The sequence below is a fragment of the Salvelinus namaycush genome, chromosome 37, assembly GCF_016432855.1.
Source record: "Salvelinus namaycush isolate Seneca chromosome 37, SaNama_1.0, whole genome shotgun sequence".
NCBI classification, from domain to species: domain Eukaryota; kingdom Metazoa; phylum Chordata; class Actinopteri; order Salmoniformes; family Salmonidae; genus Salvelinus; species Salvelinus namaycush.
In genome coordinates, this window is record NC_052343.1 from 5,903,975 (window position 1) to 5,923,997 (window position 20,023).

The 20,023-nt window shown below is 43.7% G+C and overlaps 2 protein-coding genes across 2 annotated transcripts; one reads left to right on the forward strand and one right to left on the reverse strand.

Moving 5' to 3' along the window:
• The first annotated feature begins 4,643 nt into the window (after positions 1 to 4,643).
• On the forward strand, positions 4,644 to 7,006 carry LOC120031271 (nuclear receptor subfamily 0 group B member 2-like). Its single transcript, XM_038976948.1, has 2 exons — positions 4,644 to 5,424; positions 5,716 to 7,006. Exons 1-2 carry the CDS (start codon positions 4,893 to 4,895, stop codon positions 5,955 to 5,957), a joined length of 774 nt encoding a protein of 257 aa, XP_038832876.1. The 5' UTR covers positions 4,644 to 4,892; the 3' UTR covers positions 5,958 to 7,006.
• A 7,933-nt stretch (positions 7,007 to 14,939) lies between these two features.
• On the reverse strand, positions 14,940 to 19,203 carry LOC120031581 (keratinocyte differentiation factor 1-like). Its single transcript, XM_038977390.1, has 3 exons — positions 18,102 to 19,203; positions 17,676 to 17,753; positions 14,940 to 15,031 (listed from the first exon to the last, which is right to left on the reverse strand). The coding sequence occupies exons 1-3, from the start codon at positions 19,201 to 19,203 to the stop codon at positions 14,940 to 14,942; spliced, it is 1,272 nt and encodes a 423-aa protein (XP_038833318.1).
• Between the last annotated feature and the right edge of the window lie 820 nt (positions 19,204 to 20,023).

The following is a 20,023-nucleotide window of genomic DNA, read 5'->3' on the forward strand; positions in this document are numbered from 1 at the left end:
GAAATCTTGTGCTGCAGGCCGCCTGCAGGAACACCCATAATACTTGGATTGCTCCTTATCAACTCTGCCAGAGGCTCCGCCCCCATCAAGTAGAGCAGGGGGGACAGCGAGCACCCTTGTCTTGTGCCCCGTCCCAAAGGGAATCTGTCAGAGTTCAGTCCGTTAGTAGTCACCATGGCATTTGGATGAGAGTATAGTGATTTGATCCATTTAATAAAGTTTGGGCCCATGTTGAACTTCTCTAAGACTGAGAACAGAAAGCTCCACTCCATCCTGTCGAACGCCTTCTCAGCATCCAGTGAAGCCAGCAGGACAGGGGTCTTCTGTGCGTTTACTTGATCAATAATATCAAAAAGACGGCGAATGTTATCAGAAGAGTATCTGTCACTAATAAATCCCGTCTGGTCCGCTTTTATTATTTTGGGAAGAAGAGTGTTTAGTCTTTTGGCGAGCAATTTGGTAATTATTTTGTAGTCGAAATCCAACAAGCTTATGGGCCGGAAGGAGGAGCAGGATAGGGGGTCCTTGTCTTTTTTGAGCAACACTGTAATGCGAGCTGTGTGCATTGAGTCTGGGAGAACTCCGTTTTTGCAAAAATCCTCCAGCATTGGCATGAAAATAGGGCTAAGCTGGGGCCAAAAAGCTTTGTAGAACTCTCTGGGGAATCCATCTGGGCCTGGGGACTTGTTAGGTGGCATGGAGGTAATTGCCTCCAGGATCTCCTCAGGAGTGAAGGGGGAGTTGAGATCTTCTTGGTCGGTCTCTGATAGTTTAGGTAGCGAGATTCCCTCTAGGAAGGAGTGGAGTTCTGCCTCCGTGTGTTTTCTCTCAGAGGTATATAGTTTGCAGTAAAAATCATGAAAAGTTAAATTGATCTTTTTTGGATCATATGTGACCTCATCCTCTGCTGTTCGGATAGCCATAATTGTACGCTCTGACTGCTCTTTTGCTTTTTTTTTTTTACTATCTCTGCGGTGATAAGCGTCTGTCCTCCGTGCCCGTCTCAGACTGCTCCTCGCCTCAATAAAAAACAAGCGTTATCAAAGGCATTTACGACTGCCAGCATGCCTCGCGAGTTACAATACCTGGATGCTTACCCTGGGGAGTGGAGACCTGCATGTCTGACTATTTCACTGTAGAGAATGTATCTGGCAAAATATCCCCATGTTTTCGTTAAACTAGCAAGTTAGGCCTGTGAGAATACAGATACATTACAAAAGAGCCCGAGGAGACGACACAATACGGATCTCACACCTCCCTGTGCAGACCGTAACAGGTTATTGCCAGAGAAATGTCGTCTGTCTTAAATTCAGTTGCCTATTTAGCCAGTTTGCCTCTTCGTCCTTACTCAATGAGGGCTTTATGTCTGAAATGATGGATTTCAAGTCAGACGCACACCAATTATGCACACCACTCCACCAATGTATTTCAGCAAACCACATCTTGCATCAACCACATCTTGCGTGAGCGCTGGCCTCCTGTGAGCTACTCAATTTGTTATGGGGGAGAGGTTGAGGTGTTTGGCCTAGTGCGAGTGGCGGAACCAGGGCGGATCCTCTTTCCACACCTTCCTCTAAAATCCTCCCAGCCAAGTCCATGGGCCAAATCCCCTCCCCTTCTGAAATTCAGGTCTAGGTGTACCCCGGCAAAATCGTGACTCGTCCAAATAATCAGTGATGCCAAAAAACAGCACACCGGTAGGATATTTCTTCATAACCCTCATATCCCACAGATGTAGCATGTTGATGTTTTTTCATCTGTTAGGATAAACTACTCAAATACACCAATGGGCACCGTCTCATGTCAGAATTATGTGACTAAAAGTGGAAGTCATGCAAGCATTCAGGGGACTGCTGATGCCATCGGCGACGTGCACTTGCAATCTCTTTCTTGCAGTCGTTCAGCTCATGAGCTTGACCTTGACTCCTGTCAGCAGGAAATCTCTGATTTAGACATTTTGATAGCTATGAAGCCATATTTGACAGTTGAAACAGTGTATCAGAGACTCTAGCTTGATAAAATATGATGAAAAGTATAAAAGATAATGAAGCAATAGTGTTGTGGTAACCAGGGTTACGCCTCCTTACCCAAACACATGCAGTGCATTCGGAAACTATTCAGACCCCTTGACATTTTCCTCATTTTTTTACATAACATTTTTTTACCTACACACAATACCCCATAATGGCAAAGCGAAAATTTATTTAATTTAATTTATTAAAAATTAAAAACAGAAATACCTTATTTACATAAGTGTTCAGACCCTTTGCTATGAGACTCAAAATTGAGCACAGGTGCATCCTGTTTTCGTTTATCATACCGGAGATGTTTCTAGAACTTGACTGGGGTCTACCTGTGGTAAATTCAATTGATTGGACGTGATTTGGAAAGGCACACACCTGTCTATATAAGGTCCCACAGTTGACAGTGCATGTCAGAGCAAAAACCAAGCCATGAGGTCGAAGGAATTGTCCGTAGAGCTCCGAAACAGGATTGTGTCAAGGCACAGATCTGGGGAAGGGTACCAAAAAAATGTCTGCAGCATTGAAGGTCCTCAAGAACACAGTGTCCTCCATCATTCTTAAATGGAAGAAGTTTGGAACTAAAGCACTGCATCATGTCGGGAGGAAATCTGGCAACATCCCTACGGTGAATCACGGCGGTGGCAGCATCATGCTGTGGGGATGTTTTTCAGCTGCAGGGACAGGGAGACTAGTCAGGATCGAGGGAAAGATGAACGGAGCAATGTACAGAGAGATCCTTTATGAAACCTGCTCCAGAGGTCTCAAGACCTGAGACTGGGGCGACGGCTCACCTTCCAACAGGACAACAACCCTAAGCACACAGCCAAGACAACGCAGGAGTGGCTTCGGGACAAGTCTCTGAATGTCCTTGAGTGGTCAGCCAGAGCCCGGACTTCAACCCGATCGAACATCTCTGGAGAGACCTGAAAATAGATGTGCAGCGACGCTCCCCATCCAACCTGACAGAGCTTGAGAGGATCTGTAGAGAAGAATGGGAGAAACTCCCCAAATACAGGTGTGTCAAGCTTGTAGCGTCATACCCAATAAAACTTGTGGCTGTAATCGCTACCAAAGATTCTTCAACAAAGTACTGAGTAAAGGGTTTTGAATTTTTAATACATATGCAAACATTTCTAAAAATCAGTTTTTGCTTTGTCATTATGGGGTGTTGTGTGTAGATTGACAAGGAAAAAACAATTGAATCAATTTTAGAACAAGGCTGTAACGTAACAAAATGTAGAAAAATTCAAGGGGTGTGAATACTTTCCAAATGCACTGTATGACACATGCTCACATCCTGTTAATTTATCAGACTAATAAAGTAATAAGCTTATCTGGTTCAAACCTCTGTGCTAGGCACTGCAAAGATAACAAACCATATCCACCAATTTTACACATTTGTGTTTTTTCACTAATTAAATCATGGCATGGAGTTGTTCAATGACAGACATGTATAAAATCGATCACTTGATTGTTTAAGTTCAGAGAGACAAATTTCCCGCTAATCCAGTTTTTTGCAAAGCTCTTTAAATATATTTACATACTTTAAATGGTTGGGTTAGTTGGAACCAGAGACAGGATCTTGTTGTCTTGGTCTTGAGATCACACAATGCCACGTACGGTAAATGTGGTCATGGTCTTTTCACTGGGTCTGGGTCCCAGCATCAATGTTCAGGTCTAGGTCGGGATCTCAGCTCATGGTCCCAGACCATAGTTTGTCTCTCAACTCGTGTGGTCAAGATATCTCTTGTCGGAGTTATGTGACTAAAAGTAGCGACGCAACACAAACGTGTCAGGGCACCTTGCTTTTTGAGGAAGCTGGATGGGACGCCTTCAGATTGGTCTTTTGCTCTGGGTCTCGTTCTGGTCCTTGTTTTTTCACATTTGCACTGGTCTTGGGCTTGTTAGGCTCTCGATACACTTGGTTTCAGTGTCAAGAGTCTGGTTCTTGGTGTGTGTGTCTCAAAAGGTTGTGTATTGGTTTGGTCGGGGTCTGGTATTAATTTGGGTCTGTGTATTGAGAAGTCTACTGGCCAGATTTGCCCAGAAAACACTTATTGATGAGACAAGCTTCTGAGTCAGTGTGGAATATATGGTGGGGACACATGGCTGGGATCAGAGTTTAGGGCAGAAGGGCTGTAGCTTCCAAATCCTCACTGAATTACAATGTGTTTCACTATTATTTTCCTTCACTAATTCCGTCTGTCATTCCTAGCATTGTACAAAACACATTTTTAAGCTTTTGTTCAATGTAAGATGTAATGTAACATCATTTTTATCCAAGAAATCCATTCGGTTATGCAGGCCTATTGGTTTAGGAATATTTAGCCCTTGTAAATCTGAACTAAACTTAGTAAAATAAAAAGTTCAGGTTGGGTACATCGCTCAAGGACTTAGCTGACAGGTCAGTGGTCCCTTACCTGTTTGCGTTGGCCCGTGTTCAACTTAGGTGTGAGCTGGCAATGAACGGAGCTATATACAGTGTGCTTGAGTACTCCCACAGTCCTTGGTAGCTTGGTACAGCCTGGGGTAATGACAGAGTCACACAGATTAGGCTCACCCCGCCCAATATGGATATGCTCTTTCCTTTGGTTTCCATTGAGAAAACCTTATCTGCTCTTTAGAAGGATGCCGCCAGTCGAGTTGTCTGCTCTTTAGGGGCACTTTGTTTTTCACCGAGGGAGTATTGACAGGTCAAGGTGCACAAGTTTAGCTCAGTGGGTTGGCCTTAAAAATAGAAGCATGGTGCAAGGCATCCGCACAACCACACACCACCTCAACAAGAGCCTGTCTTGGTAGGACAAGAACATTTGAATGTATTTCAGCTTTTCATTTTGTTTTTGAGAGTTTGTTCTGTATCTCATCAAAATGGATAACGTATGTCAATGTACAGACTACAATGATAGGCAGTCAAATGCTATCCTTTACAACATCCTCAATCGAGAAAATTACAAGTCAAGCCACAACAGCCTGAAATACAACTTTATGCCTCGTAGATGCAACTGTGAGATGCGACGGACAGTGTGCTTGAAAAGTCCGGCAGACATTTGCCAAGGGGCATCGGGAGTGCTGGTGAAAACAATTCACTTCATGAAGAACTTACCTGCTTTCAACCAACTCCCACTGAACGATCAACTGTCGCTCCTCCAAAGTTGCTGGGTGCCACTCTTTATTTTGGGTCTGGCCCAGGAAGGCATGAACTTTGACGTCATCGACACCCCTGTCGATAGCATGCTGAAAAGAATCCTCTTGAATTCTCAAGAGAGCGGAGTGATGGAAAGAGAGCAGCCCACCTTGGCTGGTGTGAACAAACTCAAGTCATGCCTCAAAAAGTTCTGGAGTCTGGATTTAAGTCCAAAGGAGTATGCATACCTCAAGGGCACCATGATATTTAACCCAGGTAAGGTTTGCCTTAAAGCTTCAATATTTCAACCAGTCAATGGAAGTGCATGTTCGGTAGGGATTTTACCTACAAACAGAATTCAAACATTAAATAAGACTTGTTAAGGGCTTGTCCACAATGTCGACTCAACGCAACAAAACATAAAATATCTTCAGTGAATCCAGCTGATCAGTAGCGTTACAAAAAAATCTATTGCAATGTCATATACAACTGAAAAGTACTGTGCTGTACCACTGGGCATAAAATGTAGCTTGTCCACTCATGATACATGTCTGTCCTTCTCAACAGATGTGAAAGACCTAAAGGCAGCTCTATTCGTGGAGGACTTACAGCAGGAGGCTCAGCATGCTCTGAGGGAGGTGGTCCAATCACTCCACCCTGGGGACCGAGGCCGCTTCGCTGGCATCCTGCTCGCGGCCTCCATGCTCAAGACCATCACACCCAACCTCATCACCGAGCTCTTCTTCCGTCCTGTCATTGGCCAAGCAGATCTACTGGACTTCCTGGTCGATATGCTCTTCAGTAGGTAGCTTACTGTAGAGCTGATGTACAGAGACCTGATATAATTTCCTGCTGTGAGGGATATTGAGCCCCCAGGACTGAGTTGGAGTGCCTGGTCATGTGGTGAAGAGATTGACAAATAAGTTCTCGTCATAAGGGGAATGTGTATTCTTTATTCACAGTAACACTATCCCTGATAGGTTTTCATGTCTGACCAAATAGGAAAATATTTTTTTTCTCAAATATATGAGAACAGTTTGCTATTGTTTACATCCAACTATGAATGAGCAACATTTACTGTATATTAGCAACATTTTTGGTAGAAAATTGAGGTCACAATGGCTGGTAGTTATAACAGACATTTTACTGGTTATATCAGACAGGCTCCAGTCTACAATACACATTCCTTAAAACCATGGATATTGTGCAGAATACTGTTTAGATACATTGTTTGTTTTGTGTAATGTTTGCATGAGTAATGTAAATCATTTCTGGGACTGCCTCCAGAATATCTTTTCGAAATATATTTTTATACAATTACTGTGTTATGTGTCTTTACAATTTGGAATATGGTTTGCGAGATAAGAATACAAACAGCATTAGCCAAGCCAAAGTAGATTAAACGTCCCCGTTCAAGAGGTCTATATTACAGCAGGCATTGCCATTCAAGGAGCCCTTCAAGCTCAATTTAAACATATCTCTTCTAAAGTAACTACTAATATGCAGAGCACTGGGAAAATATGTGTAGAATTTAAAAGCCCACATTCTCCCCCCTAACCATTGGGTTAGAGTGAATCTGTGTTGGGAATTGGGAATGAGTGAAGCATCAGTGATGTTTTCATACATAGACAAGGCTATCACAGTAGTGTGAGAGTGCTCCTCGAGTTTATAACTTCCTGTTGATTCGTAATGTGTTTGAACAGTAAGCTTTATCTGTAATACCTCACCGGTACAGAGGGCACTTTGGAAGGTGGTTTACCAGCTGGGTACCCTGTTCCCGTCATCTTGCTGCCTCTCTCCTCTCACGAGTGGCTCACAGCAGCAACATTTAAGTCATTTACATTTAAGTCATTTAGCAGACACTCTTATCCAGAGCGACTTACAAGTACATACATTCATACTTTTTTGTACTGGCCCCCCGTGGGAATCGAACCCACAACCCTGGCGTTGCAAGCGCCATGCTCTACCAACTGAGCTACACGGGACCACTGTGTAGCAACGAGAGACAGCCTCAACGGAACTGCATAGTGACTGTCTCAACGGTCGATAACAGTCACTAAGCTCCCCTTATCATACCAATAAGATATGAGGAATAATATTTTCAGTCTAATGAAGCCAAGGTCGGGCTTGAATGAAAAATGTCACAAAGATGTTCTACATATCTAAATAAAGAATACAATCTCTACATATGTAGAGCGTCACACTATCTAACATTAGGTTGTATTTTAGTTTCCCTAGACTGGACACGTGAACAACTTTTCACAACAACAACAAAAATAAAGGTGAAAATGTGTGATTAAATGTTTTATTTTTTATTCAGACTTTTTTTGTATTTAGGTACAGTGTTACCGAAAAATAAGTCTCTTACTGCTCTTCGAATACACAGTACAGAGTGTTTATTTATGCTGCAATAAAGACAGATCTATCAGATGTCAAATATACATTCTGCATGGTTTTATTCCTTTGTATTCACAAATTAGTATAGACATTTTTACAGAGCAATTCACAAAAGCAAAACTTTATGTCGAAACCAAGAAAAAGGCTTTGGAGCCTAGGGATACGTCTCCAGAAAACATTTAAAATATATATAATACATGCATGTTCAAATCTTCCTAACATCATTTAATGTAGCTAACAGTAAAAGTAATACAATCAGTAAAGGACTTACACAATCAATACATTGACAGTGGAAAACATGGCATCTTTAAGAGAGAACTGAGAGTGAGAAGGAGCAGGACATCAGCCCAAGACTTGGTGCTCTGTCGCCTCCATGCCTGAAGAAACCTCTGCTTTTAGGAGGTCCCTCATCTTGGTGTAAACACCAACTATGACAACCATTAAGGGCAGTGCCACACAGAGCCCTATGCAACGGATTGACATCACAGAGAGGCGACTTTGGTCTGAGAATGTTGGGGTGAAGTCAAGGAAGGTCGGGAGAGCCTGTAGATCTGCGCTGGTGTTAATGAAGAGATCGAAACGACAGATAGATAAACCAGACCATCCCCATATTCTGGGCCATATTCCATAGGGTAATGTTGACCGGTGTAGCGTCCAGCATCCTCAGCTTTGATATTATGACCAACCAGAGCGCAGCCAGGCCCTACTCAGTCTCTCTGCTCTTTCTGTATTTTCAACATTGATCTTCCCGTAGGAGTCCACTTCAATAACACTCTGAGATCCAGCTCTGTGGAACAGCCACATAGTTGAGGAACGGTCACCTTTAGGATGCAAAGTGGCACATGGCAGACTGATCTTACCTCCCACACTGGAGCGATATTGGGTGTTCCACTCTATACCCAAAGTCCCATGTAGGATCAGTCCAAAGAAGAGCAGCGCTGATCAGAAGCACAGTATGTGAAATGTATCCCCGGCCATGATCTTTCTGTGCTCTGTGAGTGTAGTTGTACCACAGGTCTCTCTACAGCCCCCTGGTGTCTTCTAATTAAAGATTGGCACATGAGCTTACTCTTTTGCTTTGACCAATGCGAACTCAACTGGCTAAACACAACCCACATAAACGCATTGTGCTTCATGGACTTAACGCAGCTGTAATTTCGACAGCTCTTGGTGTTACACGGGGCGGAGCAGGTGAACCCAAGTGCAATCTCAGACGAGGAGACAGGGATAAGATAAGGTGTTTATTGAAAAGCAGGGGGGGTCCAGGGCAGGGAAGCAGGACTGACGAGACGAGGGACTGGAGACAGGGACCAGAGTCAGAGCGGAGAGAAAAGCAGTGTCAGGCTAGGGAGAAACAGGCACAACAGGATAACAAGCTCTATGCAGGAACAAACACAGACTGACTGAGCAGAGGCTATGAACTGGCAGTGTGAAAGTGGCAGGGCTGAGTATTTGTAGAGGCCTTGATTATGGAACTGGTTGCAGCTGGTGGGGATCTGTTACACCTCCAGCACACCTGTCTCCACTCACACAATCACATACACACAGAGAGAGAGAGGGAGAGAGTACTGGGGGGAGTGGCGGCAGGTTAGGGAGACAGGACGAGAAGTAGAGGGCGTGGCAGGAGCAGATGTAACACTTGGCTGGTGGGCAGTGACATATTTCAAACCTTACTTATTTGAGTCTGATGTTCATGCCATCCATTGTGTGGATCATGCTCAATGCGTTCGGAGGCCACATTTCCAAATGAATGGGAAAGATTGGCAGCATCACTCATTCATTTTGGATTTAGGCCTGCAGATTTCTCCTGGTGCAATAGAGGGATCTATTAAACGAATGGTATGGACTCCGGGTAACTTTTGACTATTAAAACCTGAGCATTATTGAGGTACTACAAGGTTTTCCACAATATAAACTGAAGGAAAATATAAATGAAACATGCAACAATTTCAAAGATTTGACTGAGTTACAGTTCATATTAGGAAATCAGTCAATTGAAATAAATTCATTAGGCCCTAATGTATGTATTTCACATGACTGAGAATACAGATATGCATCTGTTGGTCACAGATATCCTTAAAAAAAGGTAGGGGTGTGGATTTGGAAACCAGTCAGTATCTGGTGTGATCACCATTTGCCTCATGCAGTGCGACACATCTCCTTCGCATAGAGTTGATCAGGCTGTTGATTGTGGCCTGTGGAATGTTGTCCCACTCCTCTTCAATGGCTGTGCGAGGTTGGTTAATATTGTATGCTGAAACATGAGGTGATGGTGGCAGATGAATGGCACGACATTGGGCCTTAGGATCTCGTCATGGTATCTCTGTACATTCAAATTGCCATCGATAAAATGCAATTGTGTTTGATGTCCGTAGCTTATGCCTGCCCATACCATAACCCCACCGCCACCATGGGGCACTCTGTTCACAACATTGACATCAGCAAACCGCTCGCCCACACGATGATATACACACTGTCTGTCATCTGCCAGGTACTGTTCAAACCAGGATTCATCTATGAAGAGCACACTTCTCCAGCGTGCCAGTGGCCATTGAAGGTGAGCATTTGCCCACTGAAGTTGGTTACGACGCCAAACTGCAGTCAGGTCAAGACCCTGGTGAGGACGATGAACGCACAGATGAGCTTCCCTGAGACGGTTTCTGACAGTTTGTGCAGAAATTCTTCAGTTGTGCAAACCCACAGTTTCATCAGGTGTCCGGGTGGCTGGTCTCAGACCATCCCGCAGGTGAAGAAGCGGGATGTGGAGGTCCTGGGCTGGCGTGGTTATATGGGGTCTGCAGTTGTGAAGCCAGTTGGACTTACTGATAAATTCTTATTGTCCCCGGCACAAGGTGCACCTGTGTAATGATCACACTCTTTAAGCAGCTTCTTGATATGCCACAACTGTCAGGTGGATGGATTATCTCGGCAAAGGAGAAATGCTCACTAACAGGGATGTAAGCAAATTTCTGCACAGAATTTTAGATAAATAAGCTTTTTGTCAGTATGGAACATTTTGAGACATTTTATTTCAGCTCATGAAACATGGGACCAACACTTTACATGTTGCATTTTTATTTTTGTTCAGTGGAATTTTACACACTGAGGCCCAAATCCTATGATACAAAATCAACTATTTCATTGACATCAATGTATGATTTTATACAAAATTAAGTTCATGTAGCTTCCTGAGCCCTAGACGTAAAATTACCCCAGACTCAGAAAATACCTTATCTTCACTGGGTCAGTGGAATTTCCATGCAATCCCACTTGTGGATCTCAAGTTCAGATTTCACCCTGAACAACAGAGCGCTTGAAATAGCCCATTCCCCCATACATAATCTTTCCAGAACCTTGATATCCTTGTCTGCGCTTATGGATTGCCCTCTTCAATTCAAACCACAGGTTTTCAATGGGGTTCAAGTCCAGACACTGAGATGGCCATTGCCAAATGTTGATTTTTGTGGTCAAATAATCACTTCTTTGTGGATTTTGATGTGTGCTTGGGGTTATTTTCTTTCTGGAAGATCCACTTGCTGCCAAATTCCAGCCTCCTGGTCGAGGCAACCAGCTTTTTAGCAGAAATGTCCTGGTACTAAGTAAAGTTAATGATGCCGTTGACCTTAAAAAGAGACCCAGGACCAGTGGAAGCAAAATAGCCCCCCAAAAAACATTGAAGATCCACCACCATATTTTACAGTAGGTATGGGGTTATTTTCTGCATATGCATCTTTCTTTCAATGTCAAATCCACCACTGGTGTGCGTGGCCACGGAGCTCTATTGTCATGTCATCTGAGCATAGCACAGGTTCCAATGTCGTTTAGCAAACTCCAAGCGTTTACATTTGTTGTTTTACCTGAAAGTAGAGCTCTTTGGCCACGCACGCCAGTGGTGGGTTTGGCGTCAAAAGAAAGGACGTCACGCTGCCTGCTTAGCGAGTACCACTTCCTCCTGATTTGGCTCAAACCGAAGCTCGAACCCAGGACCTCTGATAAAGACCTCACCTCCAGCCTCACCTCTTTTAAAAAAAAATTTTTTTAAATTATAGATTAGATGCGTTTATTAGTCACATGCACAGGGTGGCAGATGTAATTGCAACAGTGCAGGTCAAAATGAGAAGTGAATGAAACAATAGTACAAATAATAATATATACACTGAGTATACAGTACCAAACATTAGGAACACCTTCCTAATATTGCGTTGCACTGTGTTGTCAAGATATTACCTATCCTAACTGTCATTTTGTATTTATTACGGACCTCTTTCTGGGGTCCATCAAAATGAAGCAGGTTATATACAATTAAAAACATTACATTTCACAACACATTGGTAATAGAAGTGACTGTGTGTGTGTGTGTTCACAGAAACATCTATGGAGCCAGCACATGGAGACTTCCAAGAGGATTTGACTGACACGCATGTACGGGCGAGACCTGGCATAAACATTTTACTAGACACAACTTTTAATTGTATTGTCTTGTTTTTATTATGGAATTTAATGGTATCAGTCAATATGGGGAGGGAGAAACCCTGTGTGTTCTGCACCAGGATCATGCAATTCCTGTTGTATATGAGATACCACACAGGAAGGTATGACCACTCCGACATGGTTGCCAAGATAGCCCCATTACCACCTGCCAAAATTGTCGATAGGCACAGTACCTGTAGTGGCTGGGAATGACAACGAAAGATGCACTTATATTAGCAGAACACTGCTTCTACGGTAATATGTAAAGGGTTGTTATTCTACATGGACCTGTTAATACAGTTGAAAGTTATCAAAACACTTATGTTTAGAATATCGACCTAAATTCAGCAATTGCATTCTTCTCATATTACCCTGTAAGCTACTGACCTATCCAAAGCTTCCTCCAGCACCTCACCATACATCTGTCTGTATTTATTCAACTCAACCTGCAGGTTTGTTTGCGATTGCGTGGGGAGAAACGGCTACGGGCAAGGTTCTGACAGATAGGTGTGTCTCGGTGTAGCAAGGACAGACCCGAGAAACACTCACACCAACTGGCGTTTGGCTTGGGTCACGGTACCACTTCTTGAGGAGCAAGCCAAAAACAAGGCCAGATCAGCAGGTGCATTTCCCCTTTAAGCTGGAGCAGGGAAACGATTTTCAATGATTGTGGTACGCTGCTCCCTCCTGTGGTGGTCATTTAAACTGACACCAGGGCAAGAAGGGTTCGGCTGTAACCTGCATTAGGTTAATGTTAACACAATTCTTCCAAACAATCATGCGCACATGAATCAAGATGATAAACTCCATGACACATAAAATCTGTTGTCCACTGCAAACATGGGCTTTTTGTATGCTTATTGAAATATGTCAACATGGAAGTCTTTATTGAAATATGTCAACAAGGAAGTCTTTATTGAAATATGTCAACATGGAAGTCTTTATTGAAATATGTCAACATGGAAGTCTTTATTGAAATATGTCAACATGGAAGTCTTTATTGAAATATGTCAACATGGAAGTCTTTATTGAAATATGTCAACATGGAAGTCTTTATTGAAATATGTCAACATGGAAGTCTTTATTGAAATATGTCAACATGGAAGTCTTTATTGAAATATGTCAACATGGAAGACTTTTTTGAAATATGTCAACATGGAAGTCTTTATTGAAATATGTCAACATGGAAGTATTTATTGAAATATGTCACCATGCATGTCAACATCCAAGAGAAGAGACATTCTCTGTGCCATTCGGTTTAGAGAAGGTACATATAATGTCATGTGACCGGGTGTGAGGTGTTAGTTGTGAAACAACTAATTTCACGATGCCTCACACAGGTAGAACTGGATTGCAGAGGGGGCAGAGAGCCAGGGGAAACAGAAATGAATCTCAACAGAGCGTCGGGATACAGAGGAATTCTCAAAAGCAGGTTTTCATAGTGCTCCCCTCTGCGATGAACTACTCAGGACAGGCAGCAGGATTTGATATCCTTTCTTTTGTCAAAACCAGTCAAACGAGTTCCTCCTTTTTCGCTGAGGGCGGAAATAGACTGACAACACATTGACCGGGGTGGAGGGGGGGCTGACGACAGTAATTTGAGAGACGGGGAGAGAGAGAGAGAGGTGCTGATAAAGTAGCCCAGCAACGTTGCACAAACATGTTGCTGTGACAGTGAGAGCAGGCAAAAGAGTGTAGGACTAGTTAGTGTTGAAAGAATATACAGCGATGCCCGTTAACACATTACATGGTGAAAGAAAGATTGAAAGCTTGACAATAAATTACCAGTACAGGCTTTTAAAAAATGTAGACTACATTAGATATTTTCCCCCCTTCTGCTGCATAGCTGACCTTTAACATAAATCTGATCAAATGACAAATTAGAGACTAACCAAACATCAAAAACACATCATCCCTAGTGTTCCCAAATAACACACATCTATGTAAACATAAGCAGCACAAAGTAATTGAAGACTCAATGGACTGAATCCATCCTTGAGATCTGTGTTTAACTCAAGGATTGGTGTCAATGGAAATCGCATGCACAGACCAAGTTAAGATGCAATCCAATGTGCATACCGAAACCATACTCTATTAGATTTAACTATATTTTAGATCAACAGAGTTGAATTAAAACAGTAGCAAGTTGGCATAAACAGGCAAGGAGAATCATTGCTTTTTAATTTTTTTATAAAAATGTACCTATACATTGACAAAATGCCCCAATTCCAATTTAGAAAGAGATGTTTAGACAAACCAAAAAGCAACGTTCACTTGGGGAAAAAAAGTTTTGTACAAAGTAACTCCTTTGACACTGAAAGTAAAGTATGAAGCTAAACCTGCTACTGGGTCCAAATGGTAGGATGTCAAACACAGTCACACGCACACTAAAACAGGGACGGTTATGCGTTAGGGTTCAGTCACTTTACTGAGAACCGAGTTAAAAATGCATGGAGTGATTTTTTAGTGTCTCTGCTAGGAGTGGCAAGGCAACAACATAACTGGTATAAAAACAACTTACAATATAGCATGCAAATACACAATAAAAGTCCATAGTTTTCTTCCCGTAAAAAAAGAAATCCCGTTGTTCTTCCAATGTTCAGATATGTGCCAATTGGGCACCCGTAGACTGGTGCCACCATCTCGCACTTCCAAGCAGGCCTCCCTCACAGACGGTTCCGTGGTTTGGAAGGACATGCTGAATCCACACCAGAGAGAAGAGCTGGCTTCAATAGTCCCACACTTAAGATCCTCTCTGTCATTACAGGATGTCCTATTAGTTCCTGGGAAGCATGACAGTGTTGGAGGAACAATAGGCTGATCAACAAAAACATGTCCCACTACCACACAACAGCCAGCCCCAGTTCGGTTGAGGCCCTTGAGAACGTTGTGCCCTGGACGTTGCGTTGACCTTGTCATGGCGTTCAGAGGACGTGCAGCAGTGGGGCCCCTGACGAGTCAGTCTCTGTGTCATGCTGGTAGTGAGAGTAGGCTGTAGCTGAGCTGGAGGAGACAGCTAGAAGGGCCAGAATAGAGAGAGACATTTACCAGCCAGTATTTAAAATGGACAGAGACTATAAGGTATAGAAATATTTGAAGTTACCACTTTAAATGGTTACTGAACCACTCCATACCTTACGGAACAGGTTTCCTGGACACTGGTTAAGCTTAATCCTGGATTTAAAAGCTACAGATTCTCCATTGAGCATTTTTATTTACAGGACTAGGCTTAAGATCTGTGTCCATTAAACTGTCCCTTCATCAAATAAAGATAGAAAAATTACATTCTGACAGCTGATATCCTGGCACACTCCCACAGATGTATATGGTGTGAAAACATCGCAATGTTCCTCTATTCAAAAGGCATTGTAACAAGACTCCCCCTCACCTTCCATTCTCACCACCGTACAACAAAAAGCTGTAATCAAGGTTACTACCCAAATTTCATAAACCGTCGTCCATTATGTGGCAGGTATTTAATGTCACCTGATACGCTGCCTGAGGGGGGGGGCATTATGCACCGCCACTACCACCTACCCAGAGCAAATAGGGAAACTGAGATGGGATGCAAGGGGTGTATAGGGTGGCAGAGAGGGGGAGGTGGTATAATAGCCAGCAGAAAACAGCACACAGAAAAAGGAGGAATGCGAAGGCTTTCCTTCTCCAGGAGTCACATCAAAACACAGTATGCCACTGGTGATCAGAGAGAAGGTTACAAAACGCCTGCAGCTGCGTTGAACAGAGCCCCTCAGTTACCATGACTTACCGGAGCAGTCAGCCAAGCCCAGAGGTTAGGCCTACTACCTCTGCTGCCGCATAGAACCCAGGGTCGTGTTCATTAGGCCACGCAGATAGAAACGTTTTGCAACGGAAAATGAGCGTTTCTAAATTGGACAAGTCTAGCTAGTCCTTCCCTGTTCCAGTCAGTTTTCTGCTGTTTGGTGCCTAAATGAAGACTGCCCAGGACAAGTAAAGAACCATTCCATGAGCCACAACAAGGAAACAATGTGTTATTGTTCTGAAAACATGTATCGGATCAGATATGGGAGAGTATTTCCAGTGTAGAACAATTACACTGAAACGCTACAGAACCCACCAAACTGTAAATAGATGCTGGCTCAGATTCAAGATATACAGTGCATTCAGAAAATATTCAGACCCCTTGACTTTCCACATTTTGTTACGTTGCAGCCTTATTCTAAAATCGATTTGATTGTTCCCCCTCAATCTACACACAATACTCCAAAATGACAAAGAAAACTGTTTTTTAGAAATGTTTGCTAATTAATTTTTTACAACTAATCACATTCACATAAGTATTCAGACCTTTTACTCAGTACTGTGTTGAAGCAACTTTGGCAGTGATTACAGATTTGAGTCTTCTAGGGTACGACGCTGAAAGATTGGCACACCTGTATTTGGAGAATAACTCCCATTCCTCTCCGCAGATCCTCTCAAGCTTTGTCAGGTTGGACAGGGAGCGTCTGATGCTGCCACCACCATGCTTCACCGTAGGGATGGTGCCACGTTTCCTCCAGATATGACTCTTGGCATTCAGGCCAAAGAGTTCAATCTTGGATTCATCAGACCAGAGAATCTCGTTTTTCATGGTCTGAGAGTCTTCAGATGCCTTTTGGCAAACGCCAAGCGGGCTGTCATGTGCCTTTTACTGAGGAGTAGCTTCTGTCTGGCCAACCTACCATAAAGGCCTGATAGGTGGAGTGCTGCAGAGATGGTTGTCCTTCTGGAAGGTTCTCCCATCTCCACAGAGGAACTCTGGAGCTCTCTCAGAGTGACCATCAGGTTCTTGGTCACCTTCCTGAGCAAGGCCCTTCACCCCCAATTGCTCAGTTTGGCCAGATCTAGGAAGAGTCTTGGTGATTCCAAACTTCTTCAATTTAGGAATGATGGAGGCCACTGTGTTCTTGGGGACCTTCAATGCTGCAGATATTTTTTGGTACCCTTCCCCAGATCTGTACCTCGACACAATCCTGTCTCAGAGCTCTACGAACAACTCCTTCCACCTCATGGCTTGGTTTTTGCTCTGACATGCACATTTCAACTGTTGGAACTTTATATAGAGGTGTGAGCCTTTCCAAATCATGTCCACAGGTGGACTCCAATCAAGTTGAAGAAACATCTTAAGGATGATCAATCGAAACAGGATGCACCCGAGCTCAATTTTGAGTCAAATAGCAAACGGTCTGAATACTTATGTAAATAAGGTATGTTTTTTGTTTTAATACATTTGCAAAAATGTCTAAAATCGTGTTTTTGCTTCGTCATTGTGGGGTATTGTGTGTAGATTGATGAGGAAAAACATTGTATTTAATCCATTTTAGAACAAGGCCGTAAGGTAACAAAATGTGGAGAAAGGGAAGGGGTCTGAATACTTTCCAAATGCACTGCATCTTATACAGTACAACATCTATGGTATGGGGAAGTACAGGGTCTAGATATAGTACTAGTCTAAATACTGTAAAATAAGTGTCAAACAATGTTACTGTAGGTGCAGGTTTGGCCAAGACTAGCTAGACTAGGGCACGTTTTCAGAAAGCATCTCAGAGGAGTGCTGATCTAGGATCAGGTACCCCATGTCCATATAATCTCATTCATTACTCCTACTGCGAGACAGTGAATTCAAGCCCATAAGTACTTACTTCTTCCACTGTAGTACCTCATCTTCCTGGCTAGTTCGTCCGACTGTGTCAGCTCTGACACTTTCACCTCAGGCTCCACTGTGGTAAAAACACAACTTACAGTTACTCAAACATAGATGTATATGAATGAATAGAAAATGGAGACTCAATGATACCGAAGAGGTGAGACAACAAACACTAACTAGCGCACCAAAAGCATTTCAGCAGAGTAATCTATGGTTTTGGTATGCGACATAAACATGAAGTAAGAATAGGGGAAAACTGGGAGGTTAAATGGGAAAGTAATGTGGAATAGAATTCATTGTTGGATTTTCTGACTTAAATTGAAAGACAAAACTTTGTCACCCTTATTCGCTCAAGACCCTCAATACCTGAAATGCACTAGTTATTTTGAATGGATACATAAATGTAGTAACCCTCTCTTACTCTCACTGCTGTTAAAGGTGTACGTCATTGTTTCATTGCCACTGTCAGGAAGGAGGGTCCCTCGGTCGTTCCCCCCGTTTGCTCGCGGCTGCTGGTGCACTGGCTCCTGGGCCTGGGAGTTGTAGTTTTTGTTCTTCTTGCCTTTGCGCGTGCTGATGCGGATGACGCCATGCACCAGCCTGCACTCTGCCTCCCGCTGCTCCAGGTTGTAGTCCTGAGCAATACTGCAGATCAACTCGCTGATCTCATTGGTCTTCCTTGAGAACGACGAGTCAGACGTGCACTTGGCCAGTTGGTCGATCTGGTGCAGCGCGTAGAGCTCTAGAAGTTTCTTAGTGATGAGCGAGTCAATGTCCGTGCCGCTGTCGCTCAGGTCGTCCAGATCCAGGTCCTCCCGGGAGTAGATGGTGCTGGTGTTGCTGACGGGACGCTGGCTGTCGCCCTTGCCGCCCGTACGCGTCCGTTTGGGGCCCGACGACGAGGTGGGATAGACCACCGTCTGGCCACCGATGCGGACGTCCTTGTAGCGGAAGCTGTCACTGGGAGGCAGCTTGGAGGGCTGTTTGGAAAGCTTGATGCTGGGCTCCAGAGGGATGCCGCAGGTGGGCTTGGACACGGACATGCCGTTGGGGGGGTGGGGCTGCTCAGGGTCGGCCTTGCTGGGGTGGTCCGTGGAGCTCTCGTTGTTGACAGGCAGACAGAGATCCCGGCTGCCACAGAAGCCACAGGTGAGGACACAGCAAAGGAGCGCCTTGCAGCCACTCCAGCCCATAGAGGCACAGGAACCACATGCATTTGTGCTCTGGGGAGAGTCTGCTGAGCCAGGGATGAAGCCCAGTGTCTCTGACCCCCGCCCGTTGACGTGTCGTGTCGAGGGTGTTCCTCTGCGGCCTTGCTGGCCTTCAGAGTGACGGGTGTGGTCGCCATTGTACTGTTCCCGTGTGTTGTGGTCGGCATGAGGGTCCTTGTAGGACTCTTGGCTGGCGGTGCTGTCTCTAGAGATGGTGCGGCCCTGCTTGTAGCCGTCAGCCCTGGTGCTGTGTCCCCTGTGCTGTTTGTCGTGGCGGGACTTCTGAGGAGCCCCTGTGCTGTGGCCAGGCATGGCTCAAACCTCCCGGGACCTTTCAATGTGATGGGAACATGAACACTTTATAATAGTCATATCTAAAACACAGTAATTATTATGCTTACTAATCATCTCTTTGCCAGTCACAGTCACATTAATAATTTCCTGTTGCAACAAGTAGACTATTGACGCCAAACATTGAACTAATACTGTATTTTGAGATACAGCCCATAGTTTGTTGTAGGCTACTTTGCAGATACACGTTTTAACAATCATGCAATTGGAGAGAATGCCATAGGAAAAAGTCAAATTCTGATATCTTTCAAGTCAATCTAAATCGCTTATCAATTTGGCCGGTGGAACTGTCACAAGGACTTTGTTTTGGATACATTTTCCGTGCGTGCATTCGGTCTATTTTGATCGGGTAGGCTACCTTTTTAAGGGTAAAGAAATTGGGAAGTTTTAAATATGACATTTCAAAACACAAATAACATGTCATCTATAAGATCACTTTGTCAGGCTAGAGTCAAGCTTGTTCGAAATTAGGATAAGCTTCTTCATATGGTGAACACTTGAGAAGTTAACTTACCGCATAAATCGTTTGGGTTACTTTTGTTAACTCTTGACGCCGATAAAATTACGGAAGTCCGTACGGAAAACTTTCTTTCTTTGGGTCGAGTTTGTGTGTATCGGTTCCTCAACTCTCCAATTGTGTTTTCTTCACGACAAAGTCAACCGATTTCAAGACAAATAGCTAGCTACCAACCCTAACCACTGAAGACTAAACTCCTTTTGGTAAATTCCGCAGTGTTCTGTTCCTCCGTCTTCCCGTGTAGGTTATTACCTGCGGCTACAG